General features: G+C 58.6%; 1 protein-coding gene across 2 annotated transcripts; it reads left to right on the top strand.

Annotated features, from left to right (window-relative positions):
• The first annotated feature begins 168 nt into the window (after positions 1–168).
• STRA6 (signaling receptor and transporter of retinol STRA6) lies at positions 169–23,850 on the top strand. Of its 2 annotated transcripts, XM_040493240.1 has the most exons (20): positions 169–653; positions 1,398–1,436; positions 3,469–3,646; positions 7,104–7,170; positions 7,485–7,570; positions 8,771–8,910; positions 9,546–9,569; positions 9,751–9,917; positions 11,244–11,366; positions 13,534–13,601; positions 13,782–13,858; positions 14,131–14,192; positions 15,132–15,294; positions 18,396–18,471; positions 19,477–19,610; positions 20,726–20,843; positions 20,927–21,028; positions 21,726–21,889; positions 22,150–22,299; positions 22,939–23,850. In XM_040493240.1, exons 1-20 carry the CDS (start codon positions 539–541, stop codon positions 23,085–23,087), a joined length of 2,202 nt encoding a protein of 733 aa, XP_040349174.1. In that variant the 5' UTR covers positions 169–538; the 3' UTR covers positions 23,088–23,850. The 2 variants fall into 2 exon arrangements, with proteins under 2 accessions (XP_040349174.1, XP_040349175.1); XM_040493241.1 differs by lacking the exons at positions 169–653; positions 1,398–1,436; positions 3,469–3,646 and adding an exon at positions 5,360–6,951.
• The last annotated feature ends 169 nt before the right edge of the window (positions 23,851–24,019 follow it).

Below are 24,019 nucleotides of genomic sequence, written 5' to 3'. Positions count from 1 at the left end.
CTGAAGACGGCCTCTGCATCTCCCTGGTGAGGAGGGAGGTGATACCATGGGCACTGGAGTAGCCCTGGTGGGGAGAGGCCACTGGAAGGCATTAACTGGAAGTCCCTTTTGGGGAGGGGGCAGGGTTTGGTTAGGGGAGAGGTACTGTGGGGGAGGGAGCAGGCCTGGGCTCTGCAGGGCCCCTCCCTGCCAGCGTGGCTGCAGCCCCCGAGGTTGAGAGACACTCCTTCAGGCAGCCTGGATGTCTTTCCATCCAGGTGCCCAGCTGGGTACCCCTCTCTTCCTCCAGGTCTCTGCTCCAATGTCACCTCCTCACCAGGGCTTTCCTGACCATCCAGCCTAACGCAGCCAACTCCTGTCTGTGTCTCTTCTCTTGTCCCAGTTTATTTTCCCTCTCAGCACTCATGACACGGCCGTCTCGCCACTGCCCCGGTACACGTTGGCTTCCCTGTCTCGCTCTTTGCTACATCCTCAGTCTGTAGAACCTTCCCCGGTGCATAAGCAGCATGCAATCCACCTTTGTTGGCTAAATGAATGGATGAACAAACCAGACTGGGGAGGCTTCCTCCAGGGAAGGAAACAGGCAAGATGGTCCAGTTATGAACATAGAGGGAATGAGCTCCCCATCACAGACTGGACTCCAATTGTTGGAGGTATCATGATGGGGATTTAAGATCAGATGGGACTTAGTTGATCTCTAAGCTGGGGGTCCAAAACTCCTCAGCAGTGAAGGGAGTGCGGGGCTCTGGTGTTGGAGTAGAGAGTTCTGCGAAACCTAGCTGGAGAAATAGCGGCCCGCACCGGACAGGCCCCTGGGGGAGTGACGGTCACTAGAGCAAGCCATGGCTTTGCCAACCCAGTTTATAAACGCATTGTCACCGGAGAGCCCCATACTGTGCATCAGCAGAATGAGGGAGCAGGAAGCAACTGAGGCAGAGCTCTGCCCCCAGGACGTCACAGTCAGGCCTGGGAGGCTGGATTCACCCCAGGTTCCTGGGATCAGACAGGAAGTGTGGGCTCCCTCATCGCATCACACAAAGTGCCGACTCTGTTCTGCGTCAGCTGACACTGACAACTCTGTGGGGTGGGGCGGGAGTTCTGAGCCGTCTTCCTGGAAGAGGGGCCATTTGGGAAGGAGGGGGAGCAACCGAGGCTGACAGAGAACTCGGGCCCTAATCCTGAAAAGCCTTGTGGGCCTGGCTATTAAATTTACATGGGGAGATTTTAGGATTTCAAGCTCTGTCTCCTCTGAGCCTCCCCCAGGGCTGTTCACTCTATCAGGAACACACTTCCTTCTACCCCCACTCCCACCCTCAAGACCCCCACCCTCCCCTCACTGGTTTTTCCTTGCCCTCAGATCTCCACAGAAAGGTTTTTTTTTTTTTTTTTTTTTCCAGGAATCCTCCACTTTTCCGGACCAAATTCAGTTTCCTCTGGTACGCATCAGAGCATTCTGTACCTTCCCTTTGTAGACAGGAAGACTCAGACTCCAGGTTATTTACCCGCTTGTCCCCCACACACTGTAAACTCTCACATCCCAGGGCCCAGAATAGTGCCTCCACTTAGTCATTGTTCAATGAATTTATGTTAAAAGAATAAATGAGGGGTGCCTGAGTGGCTCAGTTGGTTAAGCGATCGACTTTGGCTCAGGTCACGATCTCTCGGTTTGTGAGTTCGAGCCCCGCGTTGGGCTCTGTGCTGGAAGCTCAGAGCCTGGAGCTGTTTCAGATTCTGCGTCTCCCTCTCTCTCTGCCCCTCCCCTGCTCATGTTCTGTCTCTCTGTCTCTCAATAACAAAATAAAAATGTTAAAAAAAATTAAAAAAAAAAAAGAGTAAATGGATGGGGGCACCGGGGTGGTTCAGTTGGTTAAGCGTCCAACTCTTGATTTTGGTTCAGGCCATAATCACAAGGTTCGTGAGTTTGAGCCCTGCATCGGGCTCTGTGATGACAGTGCAGAGCCTGCTTGGGATTCAGTCTGTCTCTGCCCGCCCCCCCCCCCGCCCGGCCGCTCCTTCCTGCTCCCCGTCTCAAAATAAATAAACTTACAAAAAATAAAAAGAATAAATGGATGAATGCCTTTAAAAAAAAAATCCTGTTGAATGAATACCTTAGCTGGGGAGGGCCATGTCCCAGGGCCCCTCTGGGGTATTGGAAAGACAGGGACCTTCAAAGGTTCAGAGGGCCTGACCCCCACCCTGGGACAGGGGCCTGAGAACTGTTCTCTGTCTTTATCTACATCTTGTCTCCCTTCTGAGCTGGGGCCAGGAGGGGGAGGGGAGCTGGCCAGGGGTGCAGCCTCTCAGGGGAGGGAGGATGCAGAGGAAGCCCCAGCCTCTGCCAGGCCCTGCCTCCCTTACCCTCACCCCACAGCCTGGGAGGAGCAGGAGACCGGAGGGACCCTTCTCGCATACTCGTGGGTCTGGTTTGTGTTTAAAGGACTAATCTCCGCCTTGTGGGGGTGAGTTATCTCCTTGTGAAATCAAGTTGGAGAAACTAGAAGGGTTTACCAGTGAGACACATGTTGCCTCCTTCATGGAACACCAGGAGAAGGAATGGCTAGACTCCCCCTCCCCGCCTCCGCCCCTAGCCCAGCTCCAGCTGTCTCCTTGGGTTGCAGGACCCTGGACTTGTGTGTAACTGGCGCGCTGCAGTTACAGTGGGCAAAGGTGTGGGCGCTTCGGGGCAGGCGCTGGGGGCAGGTATGTGTGTGTAGCCAGGTGCCCCCCCCCCCCACCCTCCTGGCCGCACCCCTGCAGGGTGGAGCTGGGGCCTCCTGCCCCGGGGAGGGGGACTTTGTCAGGACCATGATGGGATCCCATCAGGAGGGCCAAGGGAGCCAGAGACGGGCAAGCTAAGGCTGGGCAGGGAGGTGGGGGGGTGGGGTGGGGGGGGGTAGTATCTCGAGGGAGCCTGAACAAAGAGGGGGATTGGGTTCAACCCCTGAGGGCAGAAAGGACCTGGAGCTCAGCTGGGAGGGTCCAGGCTGTTTAGGCCTGCCTGCTGCCCGCCCACCCTTTCATCTCTGCGGCTCCTTCCTCCCTGCCCTTCCTTGAGTGTGTGTCTGTGGGTCAGTCTGGGTGGCTTTGGGGAGGGGGAAGGAAGAGGGGGGGTCTCCGTGGGCAGCTTGGATTGGACAAACTTTCTTTGAAAATGGTCCTTTGCACAAAGGCTGGGGGTCAGACCGACAGGTGCTCCAGCAAGAACCTAAGGACCCTGAGGGGTGCATTCTTCCCAAGGGGATAACTATCTCCAGCAGGAACGGGCAAGACGGGGCGGGAAGGGACGGGAAGGGACGCAAAAAGCCCTTCCCCTTTTCCCGTGCCAGCCTGCCCTGGCCCTCTCTCCCAGACAGACTTTTCCAGAGAGCTTAAAAGCAAGAAACTAACCTTTAGGATTAAAGAGAAACGTTTTTTGTTTGGGTTTCTTTCTTTCTTTCTTTCTTCCTTTTTTTTTCCCCCCCTCCTAAGCCTCTTTTCGTATCGGTGGTGGCTTTTTCCCTGACTTGTCTGGGGGCAAGGAGAAAGGCCAGAGAATGTCGTCCCAGGCAGTGGGGAACCAGACCTCTTCTCAAGCCACGGATGACTACTCCTATGGCAACTGGTACATCGACGAGCCCCAGGGTGGCCAGGAGCTCCAGCCAGAGGGGTAAGTTGGAAGCCCTGGCTCTGTCCCCCAGGAGAGTGGGGTGTGGCCGAGGTCACCGGTGGGGGGATGGGGAAGCCCCTGGGCCAGGACTGCTAAGATGAACCATGTCGCTCATTTGCTGTGTGACCCTTGGCAAGTTACAGCCTCTCTGGGCTTCAGACCCTTGTTACGTGGGAATAACAGCCCTTGCCCTGATGTTGGTACTTGAGGGGGACCTGGGCTGGACTGTCACTTACAAAGCACCCGTGTGGTTTGTTAAAAATACAACCTCCTGGGCCCCATCCCTGCAAATTCAGATCCTGCCAGTCTGGGGCGGCTCCCTGGGTGACTCCAGCTGGGTTGGAGAGTGAGTGCTGGGTGAGTGGTTGAGGGAGGTTGGGCCTGCCTTCAAGGGGTTACTGGTTCCTGTGGTGACCATCTGGGGCGTGGTGTTCGCAAGTGTCGGGTTCTCTGGGCAGGCGAGGGCAGGGGGAGACCTGAGGAAAGAAAGTCTTTGAGGAAACATACCACCCTGTTGCCTTTGGCTGGCTCTGAGTCTCCATGAAGATGAGGGGGTCCTTTCATTTTTGCAGGAGTGCTCAGGCGAGACCAGGGGCAGGGGGCAACCACAGCGCGGTCAAGTGCGGCCAGAGGACTTGCCAGCCCCTATCTTTGTTGAGTCTGGGCACCCCGGCAGAGGGGCCGGGGCTCCCTGGGCCCCACAGGCCGCCGAGGACTCCTCGCCTGTGTGGGCCCCAGAGCCCTGTTCTCCCCTTCCTGTTCCTGGCCCTGGCCCCAACCCCCACCCCCCCCTCCTCTGTCTGAGGGCTTACAGTACTGGAAAGGTGAGGCTGGGGGGGTGGGGTGCGGAGCCAGATGTATACACATCTGCTCTCCATCAACAGTGGAAACTGGAGAAGGAGACATGCCTGTGTGCCTCCCCAGGGGCTGGGGCTGCGGCTGGGCCAGGCTTGGGTCACCCAGCAGGGACAGAGGCCCCACCCAGGCCTGGGGGAGGCTGCTGTTGTTTGGAGCACTCAGGATGCTGGCCACCTGGTCAGCAGTTCCGCGGTCAGCAAGGGGTTTCCCACCCCCTTCCCGAGCTGATCTGGACAGTCTGTGGGCTCCCCTCGTCCCTGCTGCATATTTTGGGGGCGGGAGAAGTAGCAGAACGGGGAGGGGCCCAGGAACCCATGAGGGCACAGATCCTGACTTGGGTTAAGACCTTAATCTGCAGCTGAGTCCTTGGGAGCCTCAGGGCCCGGGGGGATTGGTTGGGGCCGGGCTCTTCAGATACGGCTCAGAATGAAGTTGGGTACATAGCAGGGCCTGCGTGATGGGGAGCACTGCCTGTCATGTGCGTGGCATCTGGGATTTGCAGCTCCCTCCTCCCGCCCCAGGGAAGAATGAGGAGGTTTGCTTGAGTCGACTTACTTGGCCAATCCAAGTCTAGTTGCTTGTCCCCCAAACCCCACCCCCGAAGGTGGAAGCTCAGGGGAATCCCAAGGAGATGAACTTGGGCTCACTTCTCCTTGAGTGAGTCAGACACCCCAGGGAGATGGCGCACAAAGCTTTGAGGAGTTCCTGATGGTAGTCCCCCTTGGCACGTCAGTGTGCCCCAACAGGCTGGGGTTGAGGCTGGTGGGCACTGGTGACAGTGGCTGGCTGGACTGTCTCCTGGTCACACTTAGCCAGGGGCCCTCATGGTAGAAAAGCTTGGGGGGTGGGCAGTGAGTCTGATGGGGTGAGCTGTGTCATCTGGGGTCTTCTGTGGGCATAGGACTGCTCCAAGTAAGCCGAGCTGACCCTTTCCTACCCCCCGGAGCCCCTCTGAACAGGTCGTGTGCCCAGCCCGACATCTGCCCATGTGTTATCCCCTCCTCACCAATACTGATCTTCTCAGCCAGAGCCTGGGGACACAGATGCCTGTGGCAGCCGTCCAGGATGACACTCGCCTCCCCCGCCCCCTCACTTCAAAGGGGAATTGGAGGCTTCCCTCCTGGCCTGCCTCCCAGCAAGAGGCCAACACCAGGCCTTTCTGCTGTGGCGGTGGGGGGAGGGTATCAGGCCCCCCCCACATCAGCCAGCCAGCCTTTCCCTCCCAACCCAGAGAGATGTGCTTGCCTTTCCCTCTGAGTGGGGCCCTTTGTAGGCTCAGAGCCTAACGTCTAGGAACAGCAGTCTTGCCCCTCTGCTTCAGTGTCCTCACCACCACTGAGTGTCTGAGACCAAGCCCGGGCTTCCTTGGCTACATGTGATTCTGGTCCTCACCTCTCATCTTGGAATAAGGCCTAGAACTCAGCGGTCATTCTGGAAACTCCCCTTCCTTCTACTATCCTGTCTCCAGGCACGTACATTCTTCCTCCTACACACCTCTGAGACGCACCCTGCCATCCCCCTTCCCCAGCCACGGCTTGCGCTCAACTGCTTGAAAACGCCGATTCTCAAAGACTTTTGATGTACGGAAATGACCATTTCATACGGGTCGACTTAAAACCTCCTTTCACGCTCCTTACCTCTCCCGCCTGGTCAGATGTGGGCGTTGGAGCCAGGTGACCTCAGTTCGAATCCTTGCTCTGCTGCTTTCCTGTGTGATTTGGGCAAGATACTTAGCCTCTCTGAGCTTTGGTCTCCTTGTCTGAACAAGGGGGATAATGATAGCACCCACCTCCTAGGTAATGCCTGAGTTAAGACAGGGAACAGACAGCATCGGGCACTTAGTCAAATTCTTTGTAAGTATTACTTGCTGCTGTTGTGATTCAAACTGAATCACAGAAATCTCCCCAAATCCAGAACAACCACCCTGTTCAAACACCCTCAGTGGCTCCCTAGTGCCTCTCAGGCCTGCTGCGACCTGCTTCTGGCCTGCCCTCCCCCCTGTAGACTGTAAACTGAAAGTGCCTGGCCCCGGCCACACGGTCGACCGCCTCATGTTCCTTCCTCTACACGGAGCTACTTTTCCCCTTCTTTGCCTCAGCAGGTGCTAACCATCTTTTAAACTCAAATCAAAGGGCCAAATCATAGGGCCAAACACTTGATTGCTTGACCCAGGCAATAACATTCAACCACTGTGCTGAGAAGGAGAGGTCTATGAGGGCTGGAGCAGTCAGGGAGGCTTCCTGGAGGAAGGAGGAATGAAGTGGGCCTTGAAGGATAGGAAGGATGTGGGTGAGAAAGAAGAGGGGTCCAGGTCCAGCTGGCCCACTCTGTTTCTCCCATGTTTTCCCCTGGGAGCCCCCTGTCTCCTTCAGCGCTGTAACCTCAGAGCTTGGCACGGGGCTGGCACACCACGAGGGGCGTGAAAACCCTGGAGTGACCCTGAGAAGGTGGAACGGGGCACGCTTGTGTAGGAGAGACCGGAGGGTTGAGGGGGGTGGTGGGTGGAGCCCCAGGGTAGACCGCCTGGGACCCCGAACCTGGCTGCACACCCAAGGGAGTCCCTAACACGGCCCTGACCCAGCATTCCCTCGCTCTGCAGGGAAGTGCCCTCCTGCCACCCCAGCGTGCTGTCCGGCCTCCTCCACGCCTGCCTGGCTGTGCTGTCGGTGAGTCCAACCTGAGTCTGGACTGGCTTGCAACCAACTGCCAGGCCGGGCAGGGGCTCTTGCGTTCCCTGCTGAGGCTGGTGAGGGGGGACCCCGGGAGCTCTCCCAGGGTGAGGACCCCAACCAAGATGCAGCCAAGTCCAACCTCTCAGACTTTGGCCACCTCTCTCTGGCCAGTCCCCAGTATGCCTCACGCTTGTGCCCTGGGGGAAGAGGAGGGAGGGGGCGTCCTGGGCATTGAGGCCAAGCCCTCAGACTCAGCCCCTCAGGGAAAGGTCTGGGCACCCACGTCCTGCTCTGTGCTCTCCTTTCAGATCCTTGTGCTGCTGATGCTGGCTGTGCTTGTGAGGCGCCGCCAGCTCTGGCCCCGCTGCGGGCACGGCAGGCCTGGACTGCCCAGGTTGGTGCCAAGGCCTGGGCACTCCCACTCAGGTGGCCCGGCTGACAGGAGCCACTCTGGGAGCGTGGTGGTTTGTTAGGTACCTAGACGTCAGCTCAGGTCTCGGTGACGTCCCCACCCTTTCAGCCTGGGGGCTCTCCCTACACCTACCTGGTTCTCAGTTTAGTCAGGAGCCCCAGAGGGAAGGTGGTGGTGGGGGGGGGACCCGCTCAGGCCCACCTGCTCCTGTTCCAGGCCCAGGGAGACACAAACCCAACAGGGCCCGGCTCCAGGATACATTTCCTCAGACGGCCCATGGTCTGGACAGGGGATGCCCATGAGGGTTCGTTTCTCTTGAGGATATCACCAGACCCTGCTGTTTAAAGGCAGATCATGAGAGGCTGATCTCCAGTCCCTGTGGCTAGAACTTTCTTCCCCTATCTCCTTTAGTCCTGCGACCCCAGAGCCTGGGACAAGGATGGCCCTGAGGAGATGGGCCTGGGCAGGCTTATACGGGAGAGAACAAAGTGTTGGGGGAGGTGGTGATGGGAGCCCCAGTGTAGACAGCCTCATTCCCAGGCCCAGACCACACACCCAGGTGGGTCCTGCCATGATGGCTTTGGGGAGGACTAGCCTGGGGTTTCTGTCACTGGTGGGCCCAGGAAAGAGCTTGTGGGCTCGGAGGGAAGAAGGAATCAGGACGGAGCTCTCGAGGCATGAGGTGAAGCTGGATGACAGAAGCGGAAGGTCTGAGAGGCCTGCCCTGAACCCAGAGGGCCAGGGCCTGGGACGGCTGTGCCCGCTGTCTGCCCTCTGCCCCGGGCCACACCCAGGCCGGGGCGGTGGCTATTGCACAAGGATGTTGTGACTCTCCGAGCTCTCTGAGGGTTTGCCAGCCCAGACAGACTGATTTGTGTGGAGGCAGCTGTTTCCCGGAGCTTCCAGGGTGGGCGGAGGGAGCGGTGCTCTGGCTTGTTCCTAATGTGTGTATGTGTATCAGCGGGATGTCCTGGAGTCCCTTTGCCACAAGGCCCAGAACTTGGTACACAGCAGGCACCCCACAAACACGTGTGGGATGAATGGGTGATGGGGCTTCAGTTTCCATCGGGAAAGTTTCCACCTCTACCTCCCCGGTTTATGGAACGTGGCACAAGGGAATGGGGGGGTGGGGGAACAGGGCCTGAGTGACTCCCTCCTGTCCTGTCCCTGTCTCTGTGCCAGCCCTGTGGATTTCTTGGCTGGGGACAGGACCTGGATGGTGCCTGCCGCTGTCTTCGCGGTCCTCTTCAGCTCCTTGTGTTTGCTGTTCCCCGCCGAGGACCCGCTGCCCTTCCTGACTTTGGCCTCACCCACTAGCCGAGGTACCCAGTGCAGCTGAGGCCCTGGGGCTAGATCGGTGGGATGCACCGGGTGGGAATTCAGAGCATGGGGCAGGGCCCTTCTGTAGCGAGTCAGGTAGCCCCCATCCGAGTCGTAAGCCGCTGCCGGGAAGATGCTGACCCGCTAGGCTCCCAGCTGCTCCCACAGTGCATGAAACCTGCCCTTTGTGGGTCCCAGCTGTTGGGTCACTACCACCCTGTCCGCCTCTTCTGTTCTTGTGCACACCGCACCCCCAGAACAGCGCAGGCTGAATCCCCCAGGCAGCCCAGCCCTCTGAGAACGGAGGAGAGTGGGGAGAAAGCAGGAGGGGTTCTGGAGAATTGAGAGCTGGGCTCAAGGAAGCGAGGGTACAAAGGACAGCTGCCAGCAAGAGGGGCCACTGTCCTCAACCTGATCTCTTCAGATCAACCAGTCCTCACAATGACCCTGCAAAGGGTGGGTAGTAGCCCCATCTCACACCGGAGGACCCTGAGGAGGGTCCGGGAAGGGAAAGGGAAAGGTAATAAAGTAGCAACTTTAAGTTTATTGACAGCTGACCAGGCACCTGTGCTAAGCCTGTACATGTGTCTTCTCATGATGTCTTTGCTAATATACTACCACCATTTCCGTTTTACAGATGGAGAAAGTGAGGCTCCCAGAGGTAACTTGCCCGAGATCACAACGCCGGTACTAGTCAGAACGTGAATTTGAATGTGGGCCTCTGGCTCACTGAGCCAGCTGAGGGGCTCAGACAGCGGAGGCAGGAGAGATGTGGGGGCTGGACCTAGGCCCCACATCTGCCTTGCCAGCACGTGTCTCCCTCTGCCCCTCTTGCCTTCCAGGGCCCTGGAAGATACTCGCCCTGCTCTATTACCCTGCCCTCTACTACCCTCTGGCCGCCTGTGCCACGGTCAGGCACGGAGCCGCACACCTGCTGGGCAGCACGCTGTCCTGGGCTCACTTCGGGGTCCAGGTGTGGCAGAGGGTAGAGTGCCCCCAGGCACCCAAGGTAACCGCGGACTCACAGCAGCCTGAGGCAGAGGGGCACGGAGGGCTGCATGAACCAGCATGGCTCCTCTCCTCTTATCTATGTGCTGGGCTTCTCTGCTGTCTTCCACTGTGCACAGAACTCCACTCCTGTAAACACAGGCCCTTCCACACTGGGCCGTCTGTGGGAAGAACAGGGGACGAGGCTGGGCCTGTCCTCAGCACCGTCTAGGAGGGGACAGAGAGGGGAAAGGGAGAGCCTGAAATCCCTCCATTATTGACTCCCCAGCCTTCCTTTGGTCAGGCTGGAGTGGGGGCGAGGAGTGATGGAGGAAGACAAGCCCCGAGTAGGGGGATGGTCTTGGAGGGTAAAAAGAGAATTCTAGAACCTCAGAACCTGGTTCGCTGGCTGCTGGCTGGGGGTGTGACGCTGCCCCATCTAGAGCCCCAAGGGTGGAGCCGGACAACCTGAGCTTGAACCCAGCTTCTTCTCTCCCTCCTCCCTCCTTTCCTTCCACAAACATATTTGAAACACATACTCCGTGCCAGGGATGTTTCCAAGCACTGGAACACAGCTGTGAACAGGACAGATGAAGTCCCTGGCATCCCAACAGTTGTCATTCCGGAAGGGAAGACACAATAAGTAAATATACAAAATGATGCCAGGTGATGCTACGTGTTTTGAGGAAACCACATCACCATTCTGAGGCTCAGGTTCCCCCCTGCAAACGGAGTTGATAACGCCAATCCTTCAGGGCAGAGATGCAGATTGGTTGCTTTCTTTGAGAGCTGGGACTTGACTGGTCCTTTTCACCACTCAGAGCCTGGCACCTACTGAGCTCCCGGTAAAAACGTATAGAACTAACAAATAAGTGAGTGAATACAGAAGGAGCCCAACCCTGGGAAGGTCTTGGTGCCGGGAGGTAGGGCATGTACTTCCCCGATGCCCAGGTCGCAATTGTACACAGACAAAATTGGGCCCTCTTTTAATTTTCAGGGGCCTATGCCCAAAGCCCAGGAACGAAGGAACATAGAAAGCGGGTGTCCCCGGTTTCAGACCCCATTGCAAGGAGGAGGGGATTACATAGCTTCTTCTCTTGGCTCCTCCCAGGGCTGTGGGGGGTCCGGGAACCCAGGGGAGGGTGAGCATCTCCACAGGGCCTCACAAGGGGAAGCGAGAGTGTTGGTGCTGAGTGGCCCAGGTAGGGGGTGGGCATGAGAGACCCAGAGGCCTCAGGCCACCCTCATGGCAGGTGGGAGTAAAATGGCAAGGGAAATTGATCCTGGCCTTCTGTTGGGGGAGGCAGGCAGGAGGTTAATGTGTCTGGGAATCTGTCTGTCTGCCTAGATCTACAAGTACTACTCCCTGCTGGCTTCCCTGCCTCTGCTTCTGGGCCTCGGATTCCTGAGCATTTGGTACCCGGTTCAGCTGGTGAGAAGCTTCAGCCACAGGACAGGAGCGGGCTCTGAGGTAAAGGGGCTTGGCTGGGCTGGGCTTCTGGTCACACCCGACACCCTGAGCTCCTGTATGTCTGTTGGTGCCCTGTGGGCAATCGCGCTTCGTGTCGGGCATAGCACATAGCAGGTGCTCAGAAAATATTTGTTGAGTCACCAAGTGACTGGGTAGTCCCCCCTCCCAGGGCAAAGGTTAGGCCAGGCCTTCAGCTGGCACCCAGGATACCTGGGGCACCCCGCCGGACGCACAATGGGGACCCAACAAAGGGAAGTGGACCAGAAGGCAGAAGTCAGAGCTCTGCTTCTGAGACACAGAGGCTCTCAGAAATGAGACAGGCCAGGAGCCGTGTGCCCACTAGGAGCCCTGCAGATGCCGACATGATTCAGGAGACACCCAGGGCAGAGTCGCTTCATGAATCAGTTCTAGGTTGGATATGGTTGGATGAAGGCAGATGAAGGGGTGGGCTGGAAGAACTGAGGCCGGGGTGGGGTTGTGGGGGGGGGGGGGGGCGGCGGTGAGGAGCCTCCTGGAGGAGGTAGGCTTCAGTAGAGGCCCTGAAGGATAGGAAGGATTTGGAGTAGGGAGAGAATAAGGAGAAGGTGTGCAGGTGTAGGAAAAGAGGAGTAAAGGGGCAGAGATGGCTTGTGTCTGTTTCGTTCACACACAATTTGTAGCACTGGCCAGGTCTCAGCACACGATAGATACTCAACACATATTTGTGAAGTTTTTAGATCGATGGGTGGGTACATCATAACGAGAGAGAATTCTTACAAAACAAGGCAATCTTATTAGGAGGCTTTCTAAGCACCTACCAAGTGTCAGGCCCCAGGCGAGGTACCCTGGACTCAGAGCCACTGACTTGTGTCTGACCTCCAGGAGTTCCCAGTGCCCTGGGGGGATTCAGGCAGCAACAAAGATTCACAGGGCAATGTGAGAAGCACTGGGCCCATCCCCCAGCCATGGGCTAGCTTGGAACTGGGGGGGTCAAGGACTCTTCCTGGTGGGGGAGGGGAGGAAGAAAACCATCCCACAGAGGCCCTCAGGGGGAGGGGGACAGACTCAGGAAAGGTTGGGGACTCAGATGCCGAAAGGGCTTGGTCAACCCTTCAGTTGGGGAAGGTGAAGGCCAGGCTTGAGGCGGCCCGTGGGAGAGACAGTAGGGAGGTGGCTGCTATACGGACCGTGGGTGTGCGCGCGTGTGCAGGGGATGGGGCGCGGTCAAGGGGGTGTGGCAGGCAGCTGGCCCACGGGCCTGGAGCTCTGGAGAGGGGCTGGGACTGAAGCTAGACAGGGAGCCAAGGTCCCCAAGGACAGAAGGGGAGTGAGGCGGGAGAGGCCGGGTGGGCTCAGGTTCTCTAGTGGCCGCCCTGGGTCCTCCGTGGGCCCACCCGACTCTGGGTTTGGCTCTTACGTGGTAACACTGGGCACGTCTCTACCCTGCCTAGTCCCTTTCCTTCCCCCTCCAGGGATCTCCTCTGCCTCACCTCTCCCTCCATGCATGCCCTTCCTCTTGAGAAGTCCTGGGAGAAGTAAAATTCTCTTTGGCCCTGGGTCAGGGAGGTTTAAGCCTCAAAGGACCCAGTCAAGCTTCCAGCTGACCCACGCTTCCCCTGGGTTTCAGGGTTGCCATGGCAACCTGTGACAGGCTTGCAGTCTCATGATCAGGGGCAGGGGCTAACCCCATCTTACCATGGGCCTCTGCCACTTGGCAGGCCGCTTAAGGCCTGGGATGGGGCTTAGACAAATCCCGTGACCCTTGTGATCTCCCTGGAGTCGGAGGAGAGGCCTGGGGGATGTGACCTGGAATGGCCCCCTCCTGTGTCCTGGTCAGAGATGTGCCCGTGGGACATAGGTTCCCTTCTGCCCCAGTCTCAGCCGGCAGAGGCCTGTGGGCCAGGAGGAAAGCAGTGAGCAATGGCTAAAGCAGGAGAGAGCTGGAGACAGACCTCAAGAAGAACTGCTCACACTGAGTATTTTTAGGAGACTGATAGTCTCATATTTGTGGAGGAGAAAGGGCAACTTAAGGGGGCACGGACCTCGCCCCCCCAGGTCAGTCCTCTGCACCCTACTACAGGCAAGAAGCTTTCGTGGAGCCCACTGTGGTTCCCTGAGCCAGGGACCCAGGGATGGCTCCAGGCCATCTCCAGGTCTCATCTGCTCGTCCATTTGTCTGTCTCCACAGGGGCTGCAGAGCAGTTACTCTGAGGAATATCTGAGGACCCTCCTTTGCCGAAAGAAGCTGGAAAGTAGGTGAGGTCCTAGGCATTGCCTATGGGCCAGTGGGCAGAGCTGGTAGGCAGGCTAGTTTGGGGGGGAGGCTGTCCCTGGGCAGCATGGTGGGGCAGAGTGAGGAATAAGCCAAACTCTGGGGCTGGGGCTCAGGGCAGGGGTTTCACCTGAGGGCACCTGCCTGCCTTGGTCTTTCCGCAGCTCCCACACCTCCAAGCACGGCTTCCTGTCCCGGGTCTGGATCTGCTACGGAAACTACATCTACACTCCACAGCGAGGTATGGAGTGGGGAGCTGAGCTCAAGAGTGGCAGGTGACCTCACCCATTCCTTGCACAAAACAGCTGCAGTGGGAGGCCAGCTCCCGTCCCCCAGAGCCCCTGTCAGGAGGAACAGCCCCAGCTGGGGACAAGGGGAAAGCCCCTGGCCTGGCTTTGGTGGGTCTAGGGTCCTGTAAGTCCTGGCCCTTTTTCTGGGCTCTTCGGGAGGGGTGGGGGCTCCCAGGCCTGAGTGGTGCTGGGCTTCCCACATCCCTCCTTTTGGCGACTGCAGGATTCCGACTCCCTCTGAAGCTGGTGCTTTCAGCGACCTTGACGGGGACAGCCATCTACCAGGTATGTCCTGTCCCCGCAGTGCCATTTGCCTCTGGACCCCTGCTCCCAACCCCCAAGCCTGGGATGGCACAGGCCCAGCTCAGCTCCCCCAAAGCCCAAACTACAATCCTGTCTAGCTGTTTCTGGACATCTTGGGAATGCTGGCTGACCCAGAAGAGAGGGGGTGTCAACTCCTACTGGGCTCAGATAGAGTCAGAGCATGAGTTCTGGAGTCATACAAACATGGATTTAAACCCTGACTCCATCATTTGCCTCCTGTGTGACCTTGGGCAAGTTATTCAACATCTCTGCGCCCATTAGCTCAGCCGTAAAATAGAGGAAATAGAATTACTTTCCTCTTTGAGCATTTGGGAAGTTTTAGGCAGATTTGGGCAGTTAGGAAGGACTATGTGTTTAAGAAATACTCCCCTCCCCCCCAAGCACACCCCCAGAAAACCAAAAAGCCCAAATCCTGAGAGATAGGCAGGATTTTTTTCTCCATTTGACAGATGGGGGAAATTGAGGCTCAGAGAGGTGGATTGACTCGGCCAAGTTCCTATTGCTAACACCTCATGGTAGCCAAAATGTGAACCCTGGTGAGCCTGGGCTCATCCGTATGAGACGCGGCTTTTGCCAACGTGGGAAATTGGAAATTTCATGTTCTGAGGTTTAGACGGTTGTCCGAGAGACAGATGGGCACAGCTGTGCCGCTTGGAAGCACGGCTGCCGCCCGTTAGGCCAAAGTCAGATCTGCTCGCGGCGTGCGGGGTAGGGGCAGGAGGACGCCGCTCTTGGGGCAGACAAGAATTCTGGTGGGTGCTGGCCCTGTGGATGCAGCCGTGTGCCGCGGCAGTTTCTCCCCCGAAGTCTCCCTGCTGGCTCAGAAAACGCTTCTCCTGGGATGGCCGCCTGGTGTGAGCACGGCCAGGTCCTGGCACCTTCATTCTGGGGCTCTTCCAGGTGGCCCTGCTGCTGCTGGTGGGCGTGGTACCCACCATCCAGAAGGTGAGGGCGGGGATCACCACGGACGCCTCCTACCTACTGGCCGGCTTTGGGATCGTGCTCTCAGAGGACAGGCAGGAAGTGGTGGGGCTGGTGAAGCATCAGCTGTGGGCTCTGGAAGGTGAGGCCTCCCCAGAATCCCTGAGGGCCCGTTCGGGGGACCTGAGCCGGACACCCAAGCTCAGTCCCAGCTTGCCAGGGACATGCGGGGTGCTTGTGGGTATGTCTCTTCCTCTGTGTGGGTCTCAACTGCCTCCCCTCCAAACTGGGCTGGTTGCAGCGTCCAGTTCCAAGTCTCTGAGACCTGAAGGAGTCATCTCAAGCCCCTTGTCAGCTTGTGTGGTGTCTCCCACCCCGGCTCCAGGGTGCAGCTCTCTGGGCATGGAGATGGGCAAGGCCTTGGATGTGTGGGCTGAAGGGACAGCCCGTTGAGCCTTGCTGAGGGTAGGGAAGGAGGAAAGGAGGCAGTGACGTGGGACACTGGGCCGGTGGGGTTGGGCAGGATGATGCTTTCTCCTCCTCAATCCCCATCCTCCTGGGCCGTCTCCTTTCTCCTTCCCTCCCTTGACAATGAGCCTGTGGGCCGGGGAACCATACCAGCCTCCCCTTCTGGGGTCTGATGCCTCCTTTAGCCCTTAGTCTTGTCATCCCAGGCCCTCCCAATAGCCCTGCGGAGGAGACTGAGAAGTGTCCCCCCCTTGACGCATGGGAAAGGATTCACTTGGGGTCGCACAGCCAGGCAGAGTGGAGCTAAGAGAGTAATACAGTCTCCACCACCTTGAGCCAAGGCCTGGTGGTCAGGAGTCCTGGGCCTGCACCCTCTGCTGACTTGGGGGTCCTGGGCTGGTACGAGCGCCCTGGCTTCCGAGGAGGAACATGGGAAGGTCGGAACTTAGGCTGCCAGCCTTGCAGGTGGAGGTGTGACTGCTCAGCAGCTGTTCCTGACTGTTAACATCATCCTCTCCCCGCAGACCAGGCATGCCGAGCACGGAAAGGGGCAGGAAGTGGGGGTGGGCAGAGATGTGTGCAGTCACCACTTCCTTCCCTGCCCACCACTCCCACCGCCTTCCTGAGCGTCTCTGCTCCCATTCGAGAGGCTACCCTGGACATGTGGCCCTACAAGTTGGACAGGTGACAAGTTCTAGGTGGGCTGAAAATGACACCTCCAGGGAGGTTTTCTAAGTTGGCTGCCAGCTGGGCCACAGGCAGGAGCAGACATGGCCCACATCGGCCCACATCCAAGGTCACAGCAGCCCTGTTAGCTCAGCCTCGTCAATCCGCAGGAACAGGAAATGGAGGCTCAGAGGCAGGAGGCGACATGTCCAGGATAGTGGACTTTTTCTACTCACCACACTGGCATTTACAATCACCTGCTGCAGCTTCCAAGCCTAAATGCTTCCACTTTGGATCTTGTTGGATTCAGGGGCCAAACAGAGCAGTGTTTGCTCTCCTAGTCCGCAGATGAGGAAAACTGAGGTCCAGGAGGGTCCAGAGCTACGTCCAAAGCCACTCAGTAAGCCAGGGATGGGACTGAGATTATATCCGGGCTCAGGGGCCCTTTGGTCTGTGCTTAGCTTGAGGAGCTAATGTCTGCTGAACCCCAAGACCCTATTTTCCGGCTGCCCACTGGGCACCTGGACCATAAGCCTAGCATCGCTCACAGAGGGCCCTGCCTCTGAGTCACATGGACTAGATCAGACAGCTCAGATGGAACTCCCGCTCCTTCACTTAAAAGCTGTGTGACCCTGGGCAAGCCACTTCACTTCTCTGGACTTGACTTTCCCCACTGCAAAACAGGCGTTAAAGCTACAGAGGCAGCCTTGCCGCTGAGGCCCTCAACCCAGTGGGGGGAAGACCGATCTATCTGGGGGGAGGAAGCAGAGAGCAGGAGGATTTTGTGGGTACCAGGATTTGGAGAGACCCAGGTTTGGAACCAACTGAGGGAGAAAGGAGCGGAGGTAGATGGACAAAGATCAAAGGCCAGGCCTGGGGCCAAGGGGGCTGCCCCCCCCCTGCCCCCGCGTTAACCCATCCACTCACCTGCACAGGCTCACAGACAGGCGCCTCACCTGGCAGAAGGTGGTCCAGAGCACCCCCTTGTTGGTGCTGAGCTGGCTCCTGAAGGGCAAGAGGAGCAGGACAGAGCTGCATGTGCCCAGTGCTTTCTTAGGTAGCAGTTGTTCAAGCCTGGCTGTGCCTGATAATCACCTGGTAACTTTTTTTAAAATCCCAAGGCTCAAGCCGCTTGCCAGACTCCAGAAACTCTGAGGGTGGGGCTCAGCCTCTATGACTGAACAAGCCCTCCTGGTGATTCCGCCGCCAGCCTAACTTCAAGAAGTTAGCAGGCCCTCAATACCTGTCGGTGGCCTGGTTGATTTCAGTCAATGGCTGATTGAAATGGATCATTAAGGCTCCATCTTTGCGCAGCCCCCAGTGCTGCGGCTCTCAAGTCGGGCTGCATTCAAAAGCCAAGGACTGGGTCCCACACCCAGAAATTCTGATTTCATTGGCTTGGGGTGCAGCCGGGGCCACGAAGGGGTTTTAACAGCTCCGGGAGGTCGTGCTGTGCTGTCAGTGCAGAGACCCACCTCTCCGACACCTGAGGCTACAGGGAACCAGTGCCTGCCTCTCCTTGTGTGTTTGCTCCTGCTCCCCAGTCTCTGGATGGAACACAGACACAGGAACGCTTCCCTAGGGTGACTGATGCGATCAGGGGGCAGGCACGCCGGGCTGATTCTGGGTCTGCTTGGAAACAATTGCAGGTCTCGAGCCATCACTTCCCAGCAGCGCAACTGGTGGGTCAGGCCCTCTCGCTGAGCCTCAGCCCCCTGGTCAGCCCAGCACCCCTTCCGTGGGGTTGTTGTGAGGGTGCAGACCGAGGCTGGGTGTTGATGGAGGGCAGGAGGCTTGCAGCCCCCAATCCCTGCTAGGCCTGAATGCAACACGCCGCAATGGAAGCAGCAAGACAGATGTGAAGACCAGGTCTGCAGCCTCAGAGCTGGCCTCTCCCTGTCCTGGCCGCCAAGTCGCTGGGCAGGAGACCGCTGAGAATGTTGACTTGCCCTGCATCTGAGAACAGGGGGTGGGGTGGTGGCAAGGGGTCTCCACTCAAGGCGGAGCGTGGGTGGGGGGCAGGGGTGACTCCTACCCGGGCACCGCCCCGGCAGCAGTTTGGGGGCCCCGGGGAGGCCGTCCACTTTGTTCTCTCTCCCCCCGCTTCAGTTTGCTACATCTCGGCCTTGGTCCTGTCGTGCTCACTCACCTTCCTCATGCTGATCCGCTCACTGGTGACACACAGGTCAGTGGCAGGCTCTGACTCCCCAGTGCAGCTGTGGGGAAGAGGTGCAGGAGCCCTGAGCCAGGAGGCCTGTGGGGAAAGCCCCGGGTCTGGGAAGAGGGGAGAGCCACTGCAGGCCCAGGTGGTCACTGTGTCCGCCTGCCCAGCTGCCCTGTGGTGGGTGGAGAAGGCGGGGCCTCGCCGTGCCCACCCTCCCGGGCTTCCTGTCTGGTGGGAGTGATACAGGGCTGGAAGACCCCAAGCTGGGGTGTGGACTTTGCCCTCTGAGAAGGGACCACCTGGGTGGGCTGGAAGGCAGCCTGGGAAAGCCGGGGGTTGGAAGAGGCAAGAGATGGGGGAGGAAGGGTGGCCAGAGGCAGGAGGAACAGTGTCAGAAACAGGGACTGGAGTGAACCTGCCACATGCCAGCGTGGCTGTGGAGGTGGCCCGGCTGGTGCTGGGGCGCTGAAGAGATTGTGATGGGCCATTGAATCCCAGACTGCCTCGCTTGCCCGCACACTGTGAGCTGTGAGCAGAGTGGGGAAGAAGGTTCTAGTTAGGAGCAGCGTGGGTGGGAAGGGGAGCAACGGCAGAGTGTGCATTTGCCAGGCCTCAGGGTTTTTACCCAGGGATCTTTTCCCACAGGGTTGGCCCTACTTAGGCCGGCGTTCAAGGCCCTCAAGCCTCTGCCTGCCTGGAACCTTGCTTCCTGCGAGTCACTCTCCGTTCCTACAATCGTTTCCTCGCCTTTCTGACTTGGCTCAGGTTGAGCCTTCCGCCTGAACTCATCTCCCTCGATCTCTGCCTTGCACTAAAACTTACACTCATTCATCCTTTAAGACTCTACTCAGATACCACCTCCTCCAGGAAGCCCTGTCTGGCTCCCACAGCCCTTGGCTTTCCTGCCTGTGGCCATAGGTTGTAAGGAGACGGGGAATTCTGCCAGAGACTGGCCCAGAGGAGGAATTTAGGGAGTGTGTGTGTTCCCTGAGATCTCCGCTTTCCTCACCCCCTTCCCCCAACCAGGGTCAACCTGCAAGCTCTGTACCGAGGGGCTGCCCTGGACCTGGGCCCCCTGCCCCGGAGTCCCCACCCCTCCCGCCAGGCCATATTCTGTTGGATGAGCTTCAGTGCCTACCAGACTGCTTTTACCTGCCTTGGTGAGCACCCCCTTGCCCCCTCCCCCGCCCCAGCTGGGGAGGGGAGAGCACTCAGCAGGTCTTGGCTGCCCCTGGGTGTCTACCCGTGCTGGGGCAAACTGGGGCGAGATCAACAAGAGGGACCCACCTTGCCTTCTCTGCCTTCAGGAGGCTCACTCAGGTTGAGGGAGAGGGGCAGGTGCAGAAAGAAGCCCTTGGGGAAAGGATGGCCCCTCACTGCCACCAGGTGTTTCCACAGAGGGTGAACCCAGGGCTGGAAGGTGGGAAGTTCACGGAGGCACATTCCTGCTTACATAAGGGTGGGTTATGCCACAGTGGGCTGCCTTGTGGAGGTAATGAGATCCCTATCACTGGGGGTATGCAAGCAGGGTTCTGTGGTCATTGTTGGGGCTGCAAAGGGGGTCCTGCCCTGAGAGGGTTAGGTTAGGTTAATTTCTAGCATGTTTCTGATTCTCCCCACGGGCAGCGCAGTGAATAAAGCCCTCTGAAATGGGAGGGGGCTGGGGCCAGTGTGGCAAAAGCCAGGGCCTGATCTCCCTGCCTGCTGGTTCCTTCGGTCCTCACCTCCCCGGGGGAGGAGGAGAAGAATGACAAAGGAGAAGAGAAATTACTAGTGCAAAAAGTTGTAATTCCTCCTCTTGGTAGACTTTATACCTCCCAAGCTCGTTTAGACACATGACCTCGTGTAAACAAGTAGCCAGTTGTTTCCATAGACGAGTTTCTGGCATCAACTGTGTGCCAGGACTCTGGCCAATAGGAATGCAACACTAATTTAAAATGCAATCTTGTCCCCAAAGGCTTGGGGACAACTGGGGTGAAATAACGTTTGCAAAGCACTTTGTGGTTTTCAAAGAGTCGCCACAGACATTATATCATTGGATCCTCCCAGCAAGCCTGCTGAGGTAGGGGCCATGACCTCATTTGACCAAGGAAGAACCCAAAGTTCAGAGAGGTAAAGTAACGTGCTCTAGTTGGCACAGCTAAGGCAGCGGCAGAGCAGGGATCTGGAACCAGGTTTGCCCCATTCCTAAGCCCTTGGGTTCCTGGGAGTGCCAGGGTGGGCTGGGGTCCCACAGAGCCTGATGTCTGTCCCCCTGCACCTCCCTGTCCTGCAGGGCTCCTGGTGCAACAGATCATCTTCTTCTTGGGGATCATGGTCCTTGCCTTCCTGGTGTTCATGCCCGTGCTCCACGGCAGGAACCTCCTGCTCCTCCGATCCTTGGAGTCCTCATGGTGAGAGAGGCAAGGAGCTGAGGGCTCTAGGCCCACCGCCCAGAGGGCCACTAACAGTGACATCCTCCCCACCCCATCTGCAGGCCCTTCTGGCTGACCTTGGTCTTGGCCGTGGTCCTGCAGAACATGGCAGCCCACTGGATCTTCCTAGAGACTCGCCATGGACACCCAGAGCTAACCAACCGGTGAGGCAGCTCCTGGGCTTGTGGTCTCCTCAGGACCTCAGCCTCTTCTTCTTCGGGGTCTTTCCTATTGTGTCCTTCTTCCTCCGCTGCCATCTCTCCCTTTTCTCTCGGGAAGCCCGGCGGAGCGTAGGAGAGCTTGACTTTCCCAAAGAGAAAGAGAACAGTGGCCCAGCCGACTCCAGAATACCTCTCTGCTCACCTGTCACAGTGCCAGAAATACTCCATGAGGCTTTCCTGCTTTGGGGATCAGCACCGCTCTCCCCTGGACCCTCTGTGTTCCCCAAAACCATGTGTCTCCCTCTTTGCAGGCTAACAGAAACATTTCCATGTTAGATGGAAAGGCTGTGGGAGGACCTCAGCCCCAGGAGAGACTCGGAGTCAGTGGACAAGGGACCCAGAGGAGGGAGATGGGACACTGGGGTCACAGAAAGTTCCAGGACATAAGCCCCAGCTCTGCCACTGATAGCCTTAGCTAAGCCATCCAGTCTCTCTGGGCCTCAGTACCACCACCTGTCTCCCAGCGTGGTGGGGGGCAAGAGAGCAGGCCCAGCACAGGGCAGGGTGCTTAGAAGGTATACTCGGTAAATGATAGGCAGTGAACAGCGGCTGTGCTTAGTACCTAGGTCTGACCCTGACCCCGAGGAAGGGGCTCGGTGGGGGAGGGCCAGCCTCAGCCTTTTCTCTCCCCCCACCCCAGGCGAGCGCTCTCCGCAGTCACGTTCTTTCTCTTCCCCATCAACGTGCTGGTGGGCGCCGTGGTGGCTGCCTGGCGAGTGCTCCTCTCTGCCCTCTACAATGCTGTCCACCTTGGCCAGATGGACTTCAGCCTGCTGCCACCTCGAGCCGCCAATCTCGACCCCGGTAGGGCCGCCGGGCAGGGGCCAGGAGCAGGGGTCGCTTAGGCTGTGCAAGCAGCGAGGGAGGCTCTGCCCCGAGCTAGTCCACGAGGGACTGTGACAGGTGTGGGCGGGGGAACCCACGGGCAGCGCAGGCGCCGTGCGCTCAGGGGGCCGGGTGCGCGCCGGCAGGCTGCTCAGGACACTTCCGGTACGTGTGTTAGGGGTGGCGGCGGAGGGGGGGGGGCTTCCTCCCCCAGCGCTGCCGTCCTCCACCCACCGCAGGCTACCACACATACTGCAGCTTCTTGAAGATCGAGGCCAGCCAGTTGCATCCAGCCACGACAGCGTTCTGCGATCTGCTTCTGCGAACACAGCGGCCCCAGCCTCTCCGGGGCCCCCAGGATGGCCTCAGACCCGGGGAGGAAGAAGAAGGTGGGCCTTCCCCCTGGGGATGGCGGGAATTGAGCCCACCTTCTCTGAGGGACGAGGCATGCCCCCGTCCCTGCCACACATAGGACGTATGTACGACGTACAATGGAGTGAACCGCAGGAAAATGCTCACTTCCTCTCTCCTTCCGCTGCCTGCGGGAGGAGGGAAGTGAGCATTTTCCTGGTGCCTCTCGAGGTAATTTTTTTCCTTGATCCCACCGCACACTGTCTCCCTCTGCGCGTTCCGTAAGAGTGCACACACACACACACACACACACACACACACACACACCCTTCTCACGCAGAGAAGGAGAGGTCTTCCCCTTCCTTACCGCCAGGGAAGTTTGCAGTAGGGAGGTGGGTACCGAGCTGGCTGTCCCAGCCCTTCCTCCAGTCCCCTCCATAGAGCTGGCCCCTCTCTCTTCTGCCTGCCCCCTGCGGGACAACACCCTGAGCCTTTACAAACACCCCTCTGCGGCCCACACTTCTCCCAACCTCCCACCCTATGAGCGGGCCCCTGGAGCCCCGGGGTCACCAGCCTCCCCAACAACGCACATGAGGCTTTCAGACTGCTCAGGTTTGGTGCCAGAGGGGTTGGCTGGGTGTTTGCTGAGTGACTCACAGGAAGTCTCTCCCTCTCAGGGATACAGCTGCTGCAGACCAAGGACCCCATGGCCAGAGGAGCAGGGCCCAGGGCCCGCCAAGGCAGGGCCCGCTGGGGTCTGGCCTACACCCTGCTGCACAACCCGGCCCTGCAGGCCTTCCGGAAGACGGCCCTGTCGGGGGCCTAGGTCAACGGAGCCCAGCCCCGAGGGTGCGGGAAGCCACCGTGTCCTTGTTTGTGCTGGGGTCCTCCCCTCCTCCCAGCCCACCCCCCCCCCCGCGTCCCCGGCGCCCCCCCCCCCCCCAACCAGGGCAGCCTCTCTGCCAGCAAGTTCCCCGGATCGGCGACCAGCACCAGAAGCCAGGGGTCGCTGTGGTCGGATGGAGGTCTGCCCACACCAGGAGCTTCCCGAGGGCTCTGGTCTGCACCCTTCGTCTTGGGAAGCCAGCAAGGGCTCCAGAGGAAGTAATTGGTGGTGTAGGCTCTTGGTCTGGGAGCCAGTGGAACCGGGGAGGCCACATCCAGGCCCCTCCCCATGCTGGCAATGCCACCAGCCTCAGCCTCACTGCGGTCTTCTCCTGCCTGGCCTTGGTGAGGTTCAGCCCAGAACAGCTTCACGTTCCAGCTCAGCCCCACCTCAGCCTTGGATCTCACCACCACGGAACCAGACACAGGGCTTCCTCTCTCCTCCAGCTTCCCCCTCTCCTCTTGGGGGGGCCTCGTGCCTTCCTGCGAGGCAGCCCAGGAGGAAGCCATGGGCTCCTACTGGGCAGCAAAGTCATGGCTCAAAGCAGGCCCCACACCGAGCTGGCCACACTTGAGAGCCTGATATTTTTGCAACTGGTATGCCTTTAGATATTATGAAAGGGGTTAGTGTGCTCCCTGTAATAAACTTGTCCCTGAGAAACAGTCCTCCGTAGGAGGAGGGTACGTGGGGGAAAACTGCCCGTTCTGCCAGTAAATCATGTATGGGGCTTGGGTGGGGTCGGGGTATCCTGGTCACATGTGGGGCTGGGTACTCCGTGCGGGGCAGAGGAGAACCCATAGCCATATCCTTTTGGGTGGTAGAGGGACTGGGGACCCTAGGATGCCACCTCTGAACTATGTGGACATTGGCTT

Source organism: Herpailurus yagouaroundi, unplaced genomic scaffold (assembly GCF_014898765.1).
Source record: "Herpailurus yagouaroundi ecotype Mexico unplaced genomic scaffold, PumYag 184, whole genome shotgun sequence".
Classification (NCBI taxonomy): domain Eukaryota; kingdom Metazoa; phylum Chordata; class Mammalia; order Carnivora; family Felidae; genus Herpailurus; species Herpailurus yagouaroundi.
Note: the sequence above shows the minus strand (reverse complement) of the source record. Positions and strands in the feature narration are given on the sequence as shown.